This window comes from Centruroides sculpturatus, unplaced genomic scaffold, assembly GCF_000671375.1.
Source record: "Centruroides sculpturatus isolate CEXI.00-Female unplaced genomic scaffold, Cexi_2.0 scaffold1035, whole genome shotgun sequence".
Lineage (NCBI taxonomy): Eukaryota > Metazoa > Arthropoda > Arachnida > Scorpiones > Buthidae > Centruroides > Centruroides sculpturatus.
The window spans coordinates 224,767-246,132 of NW_019385222.1; the positions used below are offsets into that span (position 1 = coordinate 224,767).

General features: G+C 25.7%; 1 protein-coding gene across 11 annotated transcripts in view; it reads right to left on the reverse strand.

The window, feature by feature from the left end:
• LOC111636358 (microtubule-associated serine/threonine-protein kinase 3-like) overlaps positions 1-21,366 on the reverse strand; it is an 83,091-nt gene that overhangs the window by 13,492 nt on the left and 48,233 nt on the right. For 7 of the 11 annotated variants that reach the window (XM_023381578.1, XM_023381579.1, XM_023381586.1 and 4 more), the window contains 10 exons: positions 17,317-17,346; positions 10,556-10,628; positions 9,353-9,562; positions 8,041-8,139; positions 4,842-4,974; positions 3,510-3,574; positions 3,309-3,394; positions 3,042-3,216; positions 145-317; positions 10-80 (listed from right to left, as the gene is read on the reverse strand). In XM_023381578.1, coding sequence (XP_023237346.1) covers positions 10-80; positions 145-317; positions 3,042-3,216; positions 3,309-3,394; positions 3,510-3,574; positions 4,842-4,974; positions 8,041-8,139; positions 9,353-9,562; positions 10,556-10,628; positions 17,317-17,346 — 1,115 coding nt within the window. Of the gene's footprint in view, positions 1-9; positions 81-144; positions 318-3,041; positions 3,217-3,308; positions 3,395-3,509; positions 3,575-4,841; positions 4,975-8,040; positions 8,140-9,352; positions 9,563-10,555; positions 10,632-17,316; positions 17,347-21,366 lie in introns of all 11 variants that reach the window. The other 4 variants (XM_023381581.1, XM_023381589.1, XM_023381580.1 and 1 more) reach the window with 2 other exon arrangements.

The window sequence follows — 21,366 nt, forward strand, 5'->3', positions numbered from 1 at the left end:
GATACTTACAATTCATTAACCCAACTTTTGATAACCCAAAGTCAGTTAACTTGATATGTCCCATAGAAGTTATTAACAAACTGAAATAAAATTATTTTAATAAATATTTAATACAGACTTAAATGAAAATAAAATAAACCATACTTGTCAGGCTTTAAATCTCTATGTACAATTCCATAACTATGTAAGTATTCCACAGCAAGAACAGTTTCTGCAAAATAAAAACGAGCGAGATCTACTGGTAGTGGACCCATATTTTTTAACAATGTAGCGCAGTCACCACCTTCAACATATTCCATCACCATACATAAATGTCTCTAGAGAATTTTAAATAAAATATAATCACATGTATGCATAAAAAAACACTCTCTATAAAAACAGAAAAACATCAATTATTATTTATAGAGGTAAATAGTCTTTTCTTCCATATATAAACTACATGAAAGCAAATAAATATTACATATATTGGTTATATAAATAATACCGGAGAATAAAAAATAAAATTAGCCAAGTATAAAAATTTAGAAATTAATCTTACATTTTCCTTTCTTATCTCTTTCTTACTTTTAAATTTGTAAAATGTAATGAATCTAATTGACAGAATTGAAGATATCATATTACTAATTATAATTATCTGAATTTCTTCAATATTTTGAATTTATTTAAGATCTCTATAATTATGCATATATTCTTATACATTTTTAATATTTAATACAGCCATACCTCAAGTATCCAAATTCTTGCTACAATACGTAATACTCTTTACTATGCAATGCTATATCTGAATTGAACAATCCCAGTATTATAAATTTATTCAAACTGCATTTGTGAAAAATTTGTAATTAAGTGCTAAGTAACTAAAGTGAGAAATAGGAATGAATCTGTGTTCCAGTGTCTGTTTTCATTTGTTTGAGTGGCATATTTGTGTTATACTGAAGTCGTATAGTTCAGAGATTTTTTTTAATCACAAAATTTAAGTGCAATATTTTAAGCTTATCCTTAACAGTTCATTACAGTAGGTTCATTATTTTGTAATTTTCATTATTATTCTATTTTTATGCAGTAATATTTTAGTGAAAAATGTACAGTACAGTACAGTATAATTATGACATTTTTATTGCTTATCTACTGTATATTAATGAAAACAGTTCATATACTATTCCTAATAGGATGTACTATGCAAACCTAATCATTATATTATTGCTTACAAACATATTCTATACAGATGTTAAAGGATATTTATTAATAGGCAATTACAATTTGTATGTTTAATAGCATGTTAAAATTATGAACTGATAGATAATAGGTCTCTCTGCAGAATTTTAATATCATTTGATAAAACAGAATGAGGTTATTCAGAAAGCCTGAAAAGCACTGGTTTTTTTCCAAAGGAAATAATAGAAAAATGTTCTAATATCTGAATTCCTGATTTGAATCATTTTCAGGAACACTTTAGATCTGAATGATATGATATGGCTGTAATTCTCTGCATACAGAATATTTGAAAATATTGGAATTTTTATATAATTTGTACCTATTTTAATAAATACTCTTCAAATGTAAAAATAATTGGTTTTTATTAGTGAGATAAATGAATTACCTCATTACATTTTGCATGTAATTAAATCATTAAATTAGATTTGGCAATATAATAAGCCATCAGTTTAATGGACTAAGATTAAAAAAGATGTTCCAGAAACAACTAGTCTGTAAATGTTTACTACTTCAAAAAGGCACATCTAATATTCATGAATTATCCCAAACGAAAATTTTTTTTTATACAAAGCACTACAATTTATCCTTCAACTAAACTAGGAATGTGATTATAAATGAACAGTAGGTATTCTTTATGGACTAATTAACTGCTACATCAGCTTTAAAAAAAATGCTAGAACAGTTAGTCTAGAAAGCACAAAAAGAATCCAATTAAAAAAAATCAGCCCATCAAATAAAAAAGATATTGTTCTTTTTATTACTCAAAAGAAAACTTTTAACAGAATTTTATATAAAATGAATTTCAATGCAATGAAAATATTTTATTCTATTATTTAATACAATANAAAAATTATACGTATTTTGGAAATGTTGAGTGGAATTAGTCTAGAATCGGTTAATTTTATAGAAGAAAACCTTTCGAACAGCCTTAGTCCGTAAAGTTCACACCTATCGGGCTGCGATTGGCTCATGTATTTAATCATTCCTACAACGTAATTTTCGGTTAGCGTGGAACGTATCTAAGCGTTATAGGGGGGGTCTACTGTATATGAATATTTAACAAACACCTAAGCTAATAACTGGTTGAAGAAAATCATTCTTAATCCAATCAGAAATACTTATATTACTATTAGATTGTTTATTATTGAATCAAAGCTTGCCAATTCTTTTGGTCTATAATATGTTTATGCATTAGTAATTTAGCTGAATCTTTTAATTTAATTAATTATTCTAACAGAATTAAATATAATTACACACACTGCAAATAAAAGTTGGATGCTCACCTTTTCTAACAGTTCTAGCCATTTTAGAATCAGTTTAAGTGTTGAAAAAGATTAAACTGTTTGGATACATGTTATTGATCAAAACAAACATGTAATAAACTTTACAACTATTTATGGTAATTTATATCTTTGTATTAAGAGATTAATAATGTATTTTTTAAACATTTTAAAATTTGATTAAAGATCTTTATTTGCAATATAACATAATTTAATAAACTTTTATATTTGAATATTGATTTTAAAACTATTTTAGAGCTTTTATAATTTAAAAATTTGGAACTTAAAAAAGTAAAAACTTGTCACAAAAATCTTTTTCATATAATATAGATAGATAAATAATTCCTAAAAATAAAAGATGGATGGATGTTCTATGAACTCTTTATAAATAAGTTGATAAGCACTTGTATAATTTAAGAGATTTAGTAAAGCACTGCATTGCATTATATTTTGTTTTCTGATTTAAAATTATATCAATTTTTCAATCCAAATTTAAAACTATACTTATTAAATATATCATATATATTTATTAGATTTAAATCTTACTTTTGTCTCAAAACTACACAGCATACTGACAACAAATGGATTATCTGTAAAACTCAGAATATCTCTTTCTGCAAATACTTGTTCAACTTGATTGCGAAGAACAAGATTATGCTTGTTGATCTTTTTCATAGCAAATCGTTGTCTGGTTTCCTTATGCCGAACAAGATACACAGCTCTAATATAAAAGTTTTAATTTAATGATTACTATTAAATTCAAGAAGACAATACTAGAAATAAAAATGCAAGAAATCTGTCAACAATTCTTACCCATAAGCTCCATTACTTATTAATTTTACAGTTTCGAAATCATCTTCTCCTGGGGACTTCGGTTTATTTGTTACTCTTTTAGAATTCTATAAATATAAAAACCTTTCAAACATATTACTGCTTTCTAAATCTCAAAATTTAATTATTCCATTTATTAAAAAAAGTATAAACTTTCTTTTAAATAATTTAAGAATGAAATACCTCATTTTCATCCATTTGAAAATCAGTTGAATCAAATTCATTAGATGCAACATAACCACCTAAATCTATATAATAAAAAATAAAATGCTTGAAATTTTTTTTATTTAAAACATTTTTTAAGATATGTAAGAAAATGGAACAATTCAAACATTTAGTGTTTAGGTATTTAAAATTTCATATTAAATAAATACTAAATTTTCTTTTCCAGAAATTGTTCTTGAATTTTAAGCTTTTCATGTTTTAAATGCTTCCTTTTTTTTAGATTTTTAAAATCTCGATTATGTTTACTCATATATCTAAAATACTATCAAAACACGCATTCACCGAGTAAGTATTGAAGCATATTTTGTGGGTAGAAAAGGTTGATTACCCACTTTTCAAACCTACTAGAGTTTCATCATGTAAACAAGTTTACATCCAATTAATGATTGATCAATTAAGCAATGGCTATCCTGGAATAAAGTAATGTTTATGTACAGTACATACATATATTATAGCCATAAGTTTGAGTAATTATACACAGGTAAAAAAAAAATCTAGAAGTTTGAATTATTTAGAATAAATAGAATGGATTAAAAGCAACTAAAGCAATGCTGCAGTTATCTTAAGTCAAAATAAGTAACAGAATAAGGAAAAAAAGAATAATAGGCTGATTTTATGCATCCAACTAATGCTGTAACAAAATTCCTGTTAATCATATTTTAACTGCACTCTGTAACTGCTATTACAGTATACTAGCAAAGGCCTGCTGAAAAATAGCCCTGATTAATACTAATGTACAGTACAATAGTGTGTCAATTATTGGAAAAATCAATTAACCAAAACTGATTTCAGAGTGTACAAATTCCAGAAATTATGAAGTTTTTATGTAATGATGATTGTTGGTGATCTTCTATAGGTATGCTGTTGAGATATCCATTTTTTATTATTATGTATTCTTTTTAATTTTGAATTTAAAGTTTTATCAGTAGTTACATTATAGATTGCAAGGGAAAACTAATGCTTATTTTTAATAAATCAGACAAAATTTTCATTATTTGTCATCAATTGTATGTATTAAATTTCTTGCTGTATTTTTTTTTTTTTATTTGTATCAGAATTACATAGCTTAAACAAAAGTAAAAATATTATCTTTTTATTCTATTCCTACTGAGTATGATTGAAAAAATCGGTTGTCCAAGGGTGTCCTGTTCTGATTATTCTGAATAATAATCTCATACAAAAACAATGTTTTAAAAAAAAATAGTTATAAATGTTACATATTGTAATAAATATAAAACATTTTAGTTAATCCTTATAAAAAAAAATTAAAGTTTATAGATGAAGACAAACCTGCAAGTGGATCTCTATTGAGTCCTAATTTGTTAATGATGTATTGGGGTATTTCATTACTAACACCTTGAATAATTTTGGCTTGACCTTCTGCTGCTTCTAGAAGTCTATAAAATTCTTCAGGATCAAACTCCTATAATATTAATAAGATTTACACAGTTAATTAATCTAATTTTTATAATCATTGGTTTTTAGAATCTTTAGAAATTAATTTTTAAAAATGTAATAACTATTGTATATGGGAGTGACTCTGAAAGTTTGGAATACAGGAATACTATAAGGCATGAAATAAAATATCTTTTATTTATGTTCAAAGGACTCTCCTCTGGCCAAAATGCACTTACGTAGTTGCTCCTTCCAAAGATCAAAAACATAACACCACTCATTTTCTGGAATGCTATCAAAATACTCTTTTATGGAAACTTCAATTTTATCCTCTGTGTTAAATCTGCAACTCCTCAACGTCTTTTGAAATAAAAAATAGTCAGAAGTCACACAATGCCGAATATGGTGAATGTTGAATGATTCTTATATTATTAGCTTGAAGGAAATCATGTCTTCTTGGCAGTGTGTGATGAAGGATTATCATGATGCAAAATTTGACTTCAAAGCTAGTCTGTCTCATTTAGATTAAGGGAGATTGATAAAATTTGTTTACGCATAATGTGCCATAGGAAGTTTATTATTTAAAAAAAAAAATAAACACTAATTCATCATGGATGGTGTTCTTGCATTGCAAAATTTTCAGAGTAACCCTCGTATAATTAAAAAACTTTATTAACATTGTGTGTAATCATAATTAAAATTTATTTACTCATTTTTTCCAAGGAGAAAAAAATTTGCCATCTTAAAATTTTTAAATTTGTTATATTTATAAAGAAAATAATAGAAGATTTTTTTTTCTTTCATAAATCTCAATTCCAAAATTATAAAAAAAGTGATATTTCATTCATAGAAAAGCAACTGAATTTCATATCAGTATGAACTTTTTCAAAGGTATTACTTTCAATTGAATAACTCTTGGTATCATATTGTAAGAAATATAGATTACTTCATATCATTATGTATAAAAATATATAATAATGTCTGTAATGCTTTTTGAATCCAATAACCACTGTACAGATCTTTACAGTCAACACACATTTTTATAAAGCATATGATTTAGGACTATTCTATAAATCTACACTTCTATATGGATATCTCATTTTTGATATATTTCTGCCAAAACTTTACTTTATTGCATTCCACAATTCACCCTTTCTTAAAGTTTCTTCTGTTAGTGCCATATTTAAATTAATTTGGTACTGACAAAAGTCTTATGTGATATTTTGTTATAAATATTTATGCTACTTGAAATTTCATAAAATTATAGATTATTTTAAATATTAAAAAACTTTTATTTTCAAAATTATTTAAATTTTCTTATTTATATTAGATTTTTCAAGATGTCTTGGCTGTATATTCTCTTCTTGAAAATATTATTTTAAAGAGGCGTTTCTTCAATGAGTGTACAATTTTGAATTAAATTTTTTGTAATATGCTTTGTTTTTGTTTTATAATACATAGTTTGAACATTTACACATAAAAGTATTATTTATTTTATCAAAAGATCTGCTAGATATTTTATTAGGCTATATTAAGACAAATTAATAATCAGATATTACAAGTGTGTCAGGTTATTGCATATATTGTATTCACTATATATTTTATTAAAAACAATTAAAGTCGTCAAAATTGTTACAAAATATTTATACACATTTCTACATGAAAGAATTATTTGGCAAATAAATTAGATCTTATCATAAACCATAAACAAAAACAGAATACAGTAGATCCCCCTATAAGACGGGTTCCTATAATTACGATTCCTATAAGACGGTGAAAAAATTGTGGCGTATCCGTAAACAATAGTAAAAAAAACTATAATTACGTAAAATGTCATCGGGCAGCCGAACTACTTTCCGCCGTCTAGTGCTACGCTACGGAGAGTTTAGGCGAGTAAGTTGAGTTTAGTATCGTCTGTACATATAATTTTATATAAATTAGGTACTGTATATATAATTATATATTAACTTAATTTATTGTAACTTTATTATAATTATATATATACTTTCCGCCATCTAGCGCCACGCTACAGACAGTTTAGTCGAGCTATCGTCTGTACAGCATGTAAATTAGGTACCGTAAGTCTAATACAGTACTGTAATTTTATACATTTCTTGTGAAAGAAACATTTCTTATTCAACGGCGATTAAAATTATTTATATTAATGATGTCTCCAAAGTTCAGCGAAGTTTTCGCAGAAAAATAACATCAGAAATCGCAGCCACGGTTTGCTGAGTTGTTCTGTGACGAAAACAAGCTTGAGCAACGGCGATGTAGAATGGTGCACACTTGGTAAGTAATCCTACAATTTTTTGTTTATAGCGTAGTTTATACGGATTATTTCCAAAAAAAATATACGTATTTTGGAAATGTTGAGTCGGATTAGTCTAGAATCGATTAATTTTATGGAAGAAAACCTTTCAAACAGCCGTAGTCCGTAAACTTCACACGTGTCGGACTGTGATTCCTACAAAATTGATTCATAAAGAACGGAACGTATCTACCGTCTTATAGGAAGATCGACTGTATAATAGTTTGCAATATAAATGTAAAAAAGAAAAAATTAGGCATTTATGGTAAAACTTGTAATATAGCAGTATTAAAAATATTTAATAACTATACAACTATAACTGAAAGTTACATGCAGATAATAACATTATTATTGATATGTTATTGCAAATATTGCAATTATCTATGATAAAATCATCAATTTATTACCTATCTATCAGTAAATATATTTTAAAAGTTATAAAATTAATTAAATACTTTGCAATTATTATAATTAATTTATCTTTAGTGCCAATAAAATATTCAGTTACTTGTAAAAACAAATTTTTACATGAGGATTTGTAAAATTAAGAATGAACTTTTTCAACTGTTAAAATTTTATTATTAAGAGTAAAGACGTTTCATTGAACTTCAAATATTATATATTTTAAGTAAAACATCATTATTTTCAAAAAAGAGTTGTACCTGTAAGAAAAATTGTATTACTATTCACTTTTACTCAAAAATTATATTGAATTTTCACAAAAAAATCTTGAATTTTAATCCTCAAAGAAAAATATATAAATTGTTTTAAAAAAAATCTTACCAAACATTCCAGAAGACGAGCTGGACGAGAAACAATAACCAATAATCGTTTAATTAATTTTTTCAAATACTGTGCTGATTGTGGAGATTTCTCTTGACACTAATAAATAAGAATAAATTTAAATGAAGTCTAAGATATGTTAGGCATTACCTTATTATATAAACATCTATATATTTAAAAACATCATGGGCACTGAAATAAATTCATATAAATCAACTTAAAAATAAAAATTTTTTCATCTAAAAATACAGTTTAGAAATCCTGAGGATGAAATACATAAACTTTCTATTCTTAACATATGGTTTCCAAAACATGTAATGTTTTTTTTTTTTTTTAAATTCAAACTTATCTAGTTCTAAATAGATTTCTGTGTGATTTACAGCATTTTACTGTATTCAGACAATGAATATCTTTACTTAATATTTTTTATTACTTTAATTTGTAATATTTTTGAATTGTAATCAAATTTATATGTATTATTACAACATTTACTAATGATACTTTAAAAATTAAACAAATAACTGACAGCCAGATGGCCAAGAAAGTAAAGTTTGGCATAGAATTCTACCAAATAAGCTGAGCTGAGCTACAGCTCATAATTTTGATGGTCAGCTCAGCTCTCAGCTAGAGTCCAGAATCACAAATTGACAGCTTGGTTCAACTTTCATCCAAAATTCAGTTTTTTTTTTTTTTTTTTTTGTAATTCAAGATAGACTCTGTCCTGTCCACTTTGAGTTATTGGGACTCTACTGAACATATTTTGCTAGAAATGACTGTCATTACTTGCACCATTTTAAAATATTACCCTTTATTACTTTTAAAAAATCTCGTAACCTAAGAATTGTCAATAAGTTAGTTCAATTGCTTAATGCTTGATTAGTTTTTATTTGATTGCTCTCATTTTAATAACAGATAAATTAAAAACATATCCAATATACTGTATCCATTCTTATTACAGATGCAATCTAATATCAAAAATGGGCTTTACTGCAAACATAGCTCAGCTCAGCTCAGCTCCTAGATCTGATCCAAATTCACAGCTTACATTTGTAAATGGCTAAGCTAAGCTATGATGAACTCTAGTGTGGCCATCTGGGTTAAGAACTTTACAAATTTTTCATAGGTATTGTGGACATGTCAGATCCCATCCACATTACACAGTCATCCTTATTCTGAGCCTGGCCAAACTCATTATGGGCCATGCAGACCCTGTTAATGCCAATAGTGCAAACAGTTATATAAAAAAAATGTTTCACCTAATCATTTTCAAAATTATCAATTCATACTTTTTTTATATTTGTTTTATATTTACCTCAGTCAATAATTTTTCTAAATTTTCAGACATTTCGTAGAAATAATGAGAAGTAATCAATTGCTCCTTGGATTTTTCTAAACAATCGCTTGCCATAGTTACAATTTGATGATGTGCAAATCTTCCAACAGCATCGGATGAAAGTGATGATGGAAGTTCTTTATTATCTCCAATAAAATGATCTAATCTTTCTTCCATCTGCTGTGTAGCCTTCAAATTCATATTTATAAAACATACACAAACAAATTATTTAAAATCAATTACTACATAATTAAAGTTTAAAGAAAAATGTCAATTTCAATATATATATTAATATTTTATTCAATGAAATTGAAATTAAATACAAAATTATTTTTATATTTTGATATTAGTGATGCTTCTATGATCATTAAAAAATAAATTTGATCAAATAGAAAATTATATTGATACCGAGTACAATTAACTTACCTTATTTTCAGTTTTTATTTATAAAAATTTTATTTAAACTTGTAACATTTGTAAATATCTTAAGGAATAAATATTTTAACTGTAGTTATTAAAACTGGCATAAATATGTAGAGACAGTTGTAAAAAAGCAATTTGAAGATTATTAATAAATTATCTTGATATAACTCTGCATACATGTTTTTCAATTTTTGTCAAACTATTTTCTATAAGATTAATATCAATCATAACTTCGAATATTAACATTCATAGTATTTGAATTATCAATGAAAATATTTGTAACTATACTGAAATGTTTGTAAGTTTTTTGATATTTTATTGCCTTTTTTTTTTTGTTATGTTTGATGAATTCAAAGATATTTCATACAAAAATACATGTATATAGATGAATGCAATTCTTATTTTTTGTATTGAAAAACTCAGTTTAAAAAATTATACTGATGATTATTTAAAGTAAATGATAAGTTTTTACAAATATTTAATTTGAATAAAACTAAAGGCCAAACAATCACCAGATTACATTGGGCTACTTTTCCATGATTATATTTAATTAATTAATTATTAAATAATTTGTCACTAGAGAAGGTATTAGGTGCCATCTCTTAATATGAGGTTTGTTTATGTATGAATTAAACTATAATCTAGTATAGTATTTTTCACTATATTTTGAAATGGTTTTAATATGTTAACTCCAAAAATGCATTTGTTTATAAATTTATAGTAATGCAATGTTTTTATCTATTATTTTAAATTTCTAACCTTAGGAAATCTTTCTTTATAAATACTGTTCATCATAATTATTTCATTATCCATTCCAGGTGAACGCATTGGACTGCTAAAAAAAATTAATTTATTACCTTTATATAATAAAATTTTCCTAAATAAATAAATTACTTATTTTTAATTTAATGAATTATCTCTACATATAAATAAACTATTGCTAAATTTTTAATAGAAAACATATCTAAAAGCAAAGTCATTTTTAGACTGGAATTAGACCAAATTTCGTAATTCTAGTTAAAAAATAATGTGGCTTTTAATTACATTTAAATTATTTCTAATTAATATGACTAAAAATTGTTAAAATTTTTAAAATATAAATTCATTTAAAAGGCATTTTACTATTAAGATAAATTGTAATTAAATGTGTCTACTTTCAATTTTAAATATTTTTTAATTGCATTATTTGAATAGGTTAAAAATATGTTTAATTAAATATAAACATTGTCTAGTTATCAAATAAAAAATTTAAATGCTTATTCATATATTTATAAACGTGTGTGTACGCACACGCACCATATTTTTGTGTATATAACCTGTGGTTGTGTGTGTTTAAGAAACAATTTGAAAAGGAGCATGGGTTATGCAATGGGACAGGTTTTATGATGATTTTAAATTGCATCTATGGAGCAATGGCACAGGCAGTATAGTCAAATGGGTCACAAAAGTCTTATTTTTGTTATAGTAATTTTCTGCAGGTTATACGTCATTTCAGATTATACACCGCCACGAGTTTTATGTGCAAAAATATGGTACATTTCTTTATGACAATATTTTCCATAAAATTTAACAAAATTATGTAAATATAATAAATACATAGACTCAATGCTTATTTTCAAAACAAAATCATTAACTTCTCCAAACTGTGATAGAGAATAATGCTTTTAATGGAGTACCAAAAACAGCAAATTAACACACATTTAACAAAAGCAAACATTTTAATGTTTATCTTTAGAAACTCGACTAAAGAAAATTATCTTGCTTTCATTACAACAGAATATTTTATCCATTGAGTTTCTAGAAAATTCAATTTTGTTAATTTTCATATTCCATTAAAAGCATTTTTCTTTATTTATCAATGATTTTTATTTTTTGGTTAATAAAATATTATTCAAAACTATATAACACTGTTGTCTATATTATTGAAAGGTTTAATCATTTACAAAAAAAAACTTGAAACATGTTCAAAATAAACATATCATTGATTGTCTGCGTAGGTGTTTATGGGAGATGTGCATGTTCTCATACATATCTAGATGCACTTATGTCCACTCAAATTATACAAAATGTCATTCTAATTAGAATTATCAAATTGCTAATAGTTTATAACTGATTTATGAAATTTCAAAGTACAAATAAATAAAAACCAATCATTTATATAAAAAAGAGGAAAAAATTAATTTAAAATATCTTACAATGTTCTTTTGAAACCTAGCATAAAATTGCTATTGAGAAAATACCATACAGGAACACTCCTCTTGGTGGAAAAAATGGATTTTTATTTTCTAAAATTTACAATGGATATGCAATAAAAACTGGTCAAAAAAGGTTTTTAACTAGTTTTTATTGGTTTTAAAGTTTTTATATTTTTACTACATTTAATGGTCAATTTTATCTACGTTTTAACCAAAATATTTTTATTTTTACACTATTACTTGTTCTACTCCATGTTTTTAACAATTACTTATTCCAGTAGTCACTATAATTATATTTTTAATTTTACCATTATACATAAAGGACTGAAGAAAGGCATATGGCCCAAAATGCATATCCATTGTAAATTATAGAAAATAAAAATCCACTTTTTCCATCAAGAGGAGTGTTCCTGTATGGTATGTTCTCAATAGCAATTTTATACTAAGTTCCAAGAAACATATAATAAAAAAAATTATAATACATAATAATATATATNATCCTTCACAATCACAGGAACACAATTTAATGTTAGTGAACTCAACCTTTCTTTAAATGTTCTTCTCAATCAACACACACACACAGAAAACATCAATTCTGCTAATGTCAAATTGTGTTCCTGTATATGTAAAGGAAATTTACAAGACTTCAAATTTTTATTTGTATTTGGTCTTCAATTTTAAATAATTTTTATTAATATAAATTTTGTTAATAATATTTAAATTTAACATATAATCTTACTCATTTATCTTTATGTAACTGTAAAATCAATATATTACTTCTTAGTAATTTTGATGGGCACTTGCAAAATTAGTAAGCAGTAATATATATGATTTTACAGTTATATAAAGATAATAATTAGATGTGTGGATTATTCATTTATTATTATTATGTATTTTTCCAGTAATCAACAAATTTTTAATTTCACTTTTTAATTATTTCCTCTAAAATTCTCATTAATTTATTCAGGAAGAAAAAAAAATTAAAAAAATATGACTAATTTGAATTGCTGTATTTATAATATAATCATTTCCGTTGAATGCTAATTAAATAAATAAAAGTAAATTTTTCCTTTCTTGAAAAATATTTTTCTTTAACTTACACAGTAAACCCTCAATTGCAATTTTGTGACGAGTCACATTATAACAACCAACAGAGATGGTTTGGGTTATCTGTAGTCTAACTATCTACTACCTTTAATTGAAATTACATAATATTTATAAATACTAGCTGTACCTGGCCATGTGTTGCTGTGGCTCAAAATGTATCTATTATAAATGTATAACACTCCTCGCAGGAGGAAATTTTGAAAAATCCCTTTTTAGTGTACATTCTCTTGATGTACCATATTAAAACGCAATCAAAAATGCAAAAAACCGCATCTAAAATAGTAACATAGAAGCCAAGTTCTTCACGATAAGCCTTAATTTTGTCTCTCTCCCCCACGGGGAAAATTTCGACATCTATATAATATAAAAACACGTGCATATTTGAATGCAACATTGTGTCAAAATTTCAAAGCAATCGGTAAAGAACTTTCAGAGATTTAAGTTTTTGAACAAACGAGCGTTTACATTTTTATTTATATAGATAATTCATTAGCTAAGTTATAGCCTGATAATTAATTCAGCTGTATTATTTGTATACATTTTCTGGAAATTAGTATTAAAGTAAAAGCTAAAATGTTATGCTATAGTAATATTATTCTTTTTATCAAACAAGTATTTAGATAACCAGAATTTTAGATAACATCAACTTTCAAACAATGTCAAAAGGAAAAACTTTAAAAAAATCCTACAAGTGCAATTAATAATGGACCTTCTTACATCAATGAGTGAATTGTTATATTTTGCACAGTTTCACTTTATAGCTTATATTAATATTAAAGAAACTGTTAAATCTAAAAACATTGAAATTGAAAAAGTCAAAACTATATTTTTAGCATCCTTTTTTCATTAGATAATTGCAATAATGACACACGATATCTTGTATAGAATTTAACAGTAGATTTACATTACCTACTTTTCTAGTATAATGACATATCTTTATGATCTCTATATCTAAAGTATTAGCTATCTGAACACATTATAATAGGGCATTTAAATTAACATTTCCATTGTAAAAAACATTCTATAACTTTTTTGTTGAAATCAATATAAAACTTTAACTTGAATAACTTTCATTCATGCTTTTAATATTAGCAACGTAGAAATTTTCAATACTTTAAAAATGGAAATTGTACTAGTTCACTTTTTACTAAATGCAAAATCATTTCATCATTGAAAATTAATCTTTCTGCAGACAGACTTTCTATATGCTCTTTTGTGTTTAAGCAAAAAATCAAAATGAAGTAATTAAATTTCTTGTGTAGGTATGCTAAACTGTCATCTTTCAAATCTAATGTATTCGTTGTCACTGTGAGCTAAATTTTGTAGAACTGCAATAAAATATATTCAAATTTTTTGTAGTCGCATTTGAAATACGAGAATACTCTATATCTTACAAATTAGATGAAACACTTGAAACAATATAAATCAGCTTTTAATTTTTTTATTTTTGCTGAATATTAAAGTACAAATATTTTCAAATAGTCTTTTACAATCATGTTAGGACCAGAACAAAAAGAAAAGATAACATTCTAGAACATACACAAAATGTAAAATTTATAAACACAATCTTCTAGATTCAAATAGGGATTTAAATTATGTATGCATGCTTAAACATTTTTCTCCGTATAATTTTTAATGTAACATGTTTTATTGGTTATTTTAAAATTTGTTCCTTTTCTTCTTTTAATTGTAATTTTTTAAACTTTGTGTATAGTTTCTTTTAATTTAAATCTCACCTACACTCTAGAATGTTATCTTTCCTTTTTGTTCTAATCTTAAAGTGATTGTTTAAGACAGTTAAAAATGTTTGATCTTTAACATCCAGCAAAATCAAAAATTTTAATTATTATCATCCAAAATCAAACTATTTTTGAAATTATTTAAAATTTATGTTTTTTTTCCACATCATCTGAAACCAGAAAAAGATATCAGAAACAGAACTGTTGAAAAAAAAACCATCTCCATTCCTGTTGTATATCCACTACATTTTCTTAGAAATTGAGCACAGAATTTCTCAGCAAACTCTCATGGCCAATAACAGAAATAACAACAAGCAAAAATGAATGACAACATTGGTATTGCTACATATCTTGTCAATATGAAATTTATCACTTATCAAGGAAAGTTGAAAATAAGTTGTAAACAACTGTGATGCACTTTTACCAAAAGTGACTGTACCTCACAGCCTGGTTCGAACATGTTTGAAAGTTAAAAAAAAATTAGAATGCAGTAATATTTGATCGATAGCATGGTTTTTCATATTCAATCCTGAAGAAAGTCAACAAATTGTGGCTGAAAACATTTGAACAGTAAATATTGTTTATTTGTTTGCTGGAAATTTGTGTTAGGTGCTATTCTGTTAAATTGTAAACAAATTCTTTTATACTCTTCTACTCTTTAATTTGAAAACTAAGCTGCAGAATAATGTTGCCAGCAATTAGAAAAATACTGGTAATTTATTAGACCAAAATAATTCCTGTTAAGTCCTCCATTTTTTTTTTAATATCTAAATCAAAACAAAAGTAAAAAAGTATGGTTTCACTTACTCATATTTATAAATTATTTTTTATCTTGCTAGATTAAATCTAAATAACAATAAGCAATCATTTTACTTTAGATTCCATGATTATATTTAATATTTTTAACATTTATCAAATAGAGATTTAATCTGAAAAAATATAAAATATTTTCTTCCAAGAGCTTTCAAAAATATTATAGATATTCAATAGTTTTTAAATTAAATTTAATTGTTAATTATTTATTTAATAATAAATATAAGTAAGAAAAATAAGAGTTTATAATAACAACAACTTTTTGCCTTGATTTATGTCTGAAGTTGGATTCATAATCTGAAACTGTTAATAATAAAATAGAGTATATTGCTTTTAAATAAAAATTAAAATTAAACAAATTTACAAACAAATCAAATAACCAAATAAATTGTATTTTTCAAACTGTTTTTGTGCTAGGAATTTGACAATGTAATTTGTTTCAGTACATGACATCTAGCACAGTTTGGCTGTTTGATTTGATTAAAATTAAAAAATATTTAAAATTTTCTTTAAGAATACAAAAGTATTTCTCACCTGACCAACAAAATCTGTATAAAACATGTCATGACACATAATTGCCATCCAACTAAAAAGTGATACTACAAATAAATGGAAAAGACGGCGTGGCATATATATAAATCCATGCAACCTTAGCCACGGGGATAAAATCCTATTTAGAGGAGCACTCAAACACCTTAATATTGATGATATTGGAATTTTTAGTGCACTTATTGTCCTGTGGCTAAATCTCTTCAATGATAAAAGGCACAAAGAAAATGTACACTTGCTTTTTTGAAAAGTCTCTACAGTCATATTCTTTGCATATAATTTCATTCCATTACAATGTGCTAGCTTTTTAAAAGGCACATGTGTACCATTGAGAAAAGTTTCAGTTTTCTTATTACTATTAATTCCATTTGCAGTAACTGTGTTTTTATTTTGACAATGTGAAATTTTATTTCCATTGCTTAAGTGAACTTTATCATAGCCATTAATAACAATTTGTATTTCTTCTTTAATTGGATGGTAAACAGTCTCTTGAGCAAGGAATAAATTAACAACTAGAAAAATAACAAAAAGTGCTGCTAAAGATACAAAAACTACTTTCTCTTGACTTCCTAAGAGTTGTCCTAAATTTGTAGATCCCCAATTTAATGATGATATAAAATATCCTATACATCCTCCAAGTGAAAGCATACAAGAATAAACAGTGAAACCTAATTCTTGATCACGTGATGATATAAGCATATCTGAGATCAAGGCTTTGCATGGATTTTGTAATGCTTGGCTAGTAAAATCAAGAAGNTTAATAAGAATTTATTTTTTTAGTCTTTGTTATTTAGTTTTCAATATTTAAAGAACTAGAACAAAATGAATACAAACTTATATATAACAAACACAAATACTAAAAGCAAGCAAAACTCAATGAAACAACAATTTACAAATATTTTCGTTAATTTTTCCATCGGTAAAAAATTTTCATAACGTACGTAAAATATTAATATTTGCTTAATACAATACAATATTTATTAAAAATTATACTTTACATACAATGTTTCAAAGAATTTGCTTTTTTTTTTAATTTACAGAGCATAAAACACACAGCAAAATAAAGATTACTACGCCAAGCAAAGAGCAAGAAAGCAGGATGAGAAGTATTTCTTACTCTAATGGAGCAAGACACAGCCAGGCCAGGCTAATAGTGAAGGCACAGGGAAAGAAAGCAGGAAATAAATCATTTTTTGCCTCTCTTATATCCAATTCTATCAATATGTAAGAATAAAAATCTGTACAATAATAATTTGGTTTCTAGATTGTTAAATTGGTAATTTAAATTAACTACAAAGATCAAAAATCATCAAAAATTATTATTTAGAATGTTATTTAGAAAATATAAGCAGTAATTCATAATAGAATTTGTTCCAAAAATTAATTGTTATTAATGAAGCCATATAAATATATTTTTAATATATAACAGATTTTATGTAATAAGAAAATAATTTAAACCTGTTGATATCTGTATATATGCATATTTGTGTACTTGATAAATTCATATGGACTTAAATTCTATCAGATTCACATTGATAATCACTGTAATTTCAAGCTAGAAAAATAATTACATTTAGTTTATATAATATGGTCCCAAAATTCCGAAATCTATTAGTTTTTTTCATTAATTTAAAATATGATCTGTATAAAATGTTAACCATAAAATACAATTAAAACTATTATAATTTCACAGGAAAACTAATCTGAAACTTAGTCATCATATATTTAATTTATTTATATCATAAAAGTAACAATACCATTACAAATCAATATAAATAAATAAATCTACATATATCTCAAACAATAATAATATAAAACTGCTGCTAGAAAAAAAAATTTTGAACCAAACAGCAAATATAAGAATATGTGATAAATTTCCTTTCATCCACAATGAACTTGTAATCAAAATTTTATTACAGTTATTTGTTATTTATTAAAAAAAATCCAAATATAGAGTTTATGAATTATATACTTACAAATACAAATGTTATAAATTTCATATTTAACTATATATACATATAATTTTTCTTTTCAAATTGTTTCTTGCGGCATAATTAATGAAACTGTAATTTTATAATTTGAAACTACTAAATTAACTTACTGGTACGTTCTTTTATTTAAATCAAAGATGTTTTCAATACTTTTATTTCATCATCACTTCCAATACATAAAAATTTTAGAATGCTTTTTGTGAGTTAAAGTGTTTAATAAAGAAATTTAATATTTTAATATAAAATAAACATATGAATATAAAATGTAATCTTAAACAAAAATAAAACAACATGCATTTAAGGTTAATGCTTCTTAAACTTTGGTGGTCAGACATTCATCAACTAATGACCAGAGTCACCAAACTATTTAATTTCTTCCTCATTTCAGAAAATTATTTTTTCACAAAAACTAAATGAGTAATTTTTAATATTTTCATTATAGAGTGGTACCTAATACTTCAAATAACTAACTTCCAACATTCCAGAGTTTGAATGTTGCTTTTATGTTCAAACTCGGTGAAAAAAATGCACTTGCTGAGTAAATGCCATCTCTTGCTCTTGCTGTGAAAGCATCTCTTATATTATGCTCGTGTGTTTTCAGCACTTTTTTTAACTCTATTTTTGATATGTTTGATTATATATATATATATAACCAATACCCATTAACCATGGCATTCAAGAAGTGTGGAAGCAATGAAGCCTAAGAAGGTTGTAGTATTGACAACTGAGGTAAAAAAGGAACTTACTGCAAAGCATGAAAGCTGTACATGTGTGAACAATTAGGTGGGCATGTTTAGGATGCCAAATTCAACAGTGTACACCATTCTTAAAAACATGGAAGCAATAAAGCCAAGCAGCTGCATAGTGATGTTAAAAAATGGGACATTATCACTCCTCACTTAAGGTACAGTAAATGCAATTTTCCTTTTATTACACAGTATTTACTGTATTTTACGGACTATAAAATGCACCTTAATTTTTAAGCATTTTTTTAAAAAAAATAACATTTTTACCGTTTTTACCACCTAAATTCAATCCTTTTATACGGATTGAAGCAAACGCTGATCCACCAATCAACACTTAGTAGCGCTATCGGACGTCCACTGATCGTATGATGGTCGCACGATGATTGCTGGCCAATCCGCGGTCGTGGATTCGGAACCACCGGCCGTCTTGTGATCTGAGTTTCTATGGCGACAACTGTTGCTCGTTTGAAAAGAGAAAAAGTGCAGGAATTGTATGTCCAGATAATTCTATCCTGACACCCCGCAACTCGTGTTCGTTGCATCGGTGTAATACTGCTGGCAGTTGAATTCAATGTTGCCAGATAGAGATGGGTTTCCCACGGCATCAAAGATATGGCCATTTTTAAGATGCGGGAATTTTAAATCAAACACGGGACATTTTTATATTAATTTCGAGTATAAGACACACCTGAATTTTGGAGGCAATTTTTCGAAGAAAAAAGTGCGTCTTATAGTCCATAAAATACGGTACATATTTTATTGTTTTCACATTTTAATTTATTATTTAGGGCATTTAATTATGTTATTTTTTACCTTAAGTGTATTTACTATTTAAGTTTATCAAAGTGGGTATTGTTTAGGGACTAGGATTAGATTAATTCACTTTCCAATTAGTTGTAATGGGAAAAACCGATTCAGACTTCAAATAATTCAGAAATCAAATGACCTTCTGAAACAAATTAAATTCAAAATATGAGGCATCACTGTACTAGGTAATTCTAAAACAATTTTACTTGCAAATTAATTTTGTTTTTATTAATTTGCATACTGCTCCTCTTTCATTTTGCTATTAATGCAAATTGGATTTAAAATGCACTTTTGTTAATTTTTAAATAAAATTTTGTTCTATTTGAAATTCCTACTATAAATTTCTTTAAAAAATTTAGCCAGTCTAGAAAACTTTATAGTATTAGCAAGTTGCCGATATAGCATAATATAAAAGATTGTTTTGAAAACTCCAACTTTAAATTTTCCATTGTTATTAAATTAACTTTTTTGATTTAATTAATTTATTTTGATAAAAGTTAATTACATAAATTAATAAAACTCTATTTACATACTTTTTTTCAATATCCAAATTTAACAAATTTAGACACTATAATTTTAAAGCAATATTTCTAATAAAAAATAAGAAAATGTTTGTTCTAATTACATTTTAACTATTTAAACATATTAAATGTAATCCCAAATAAGCCAGTGAGCATTAAACAATTTATGAACATAGCTACACAGTATGCAAACAGTATGTGTGTTCAAGCACTAGTGTAAAGGTCTAATGTTCAAACTTACACTTATGACTTGGTGTTTTGCAACAAATGTGCAAAGGCTCTCTTGCTCTGCAATAGCTTTCCCTAATTGGTTCATAAATACTATTTGTGTTATTTAAAATAAAAGAAATGAGTTTTTGATGGTAAAGTGAAATCTTTTTAATGTCAGTTTCAGCACTATTTAACAATTTTAAAGCAAAATTTAAATGCAAAATGTTTACACAGACATCAGTCTTAATCTTTATATTTTTATGTATAAAATTTATTAATTTATGCTACAGGAAAAAAAAAACTCTGAAACTAACAAGGCGTATTACACCTATGTCTCCACCAATTTTGGTGAATTTTGACACAAAGATAGTGTTTGAAATGATAATGTAATTCTCCAAACATTTCATTTAATGGGCCATAACGAGCAAGTTATTGAGGTTCAAAAAAAGGTATCCATCCACATAGTCTGATGCTATTGGCTAGTTTGTATAGGCTCCTCTCTATCACAGACAACCTTTTTGCTATATAAGTTTCATGACTTTAAATTTTTTTTATTCTTTTGAGTGACGAATATTTACAAATAAATATGTCTGATACATTTTCCTGCTCAATAGTTTATTAAGAAGCCTGTTTTGATGACAATACTTTTGAATAGGATTAGTAATTTGTGTATTTATTCAAGCAAAACCATGAACTCTTGAAATTCTCGTATTTATATTTCAAATAAACAGTGCTCAGGACCTGATTTTGGTCCCCTTACATTGTGAGCTCTGAAGCATCGCTTAACTGTGCTTGATATTAGCTATGTTACTGATTACAAGTAAATAATCAAAAAAATATCTTAGTTTATTTATTTCAACTCTCAATTCTCCTAATTATTTTTCTGTAAAAA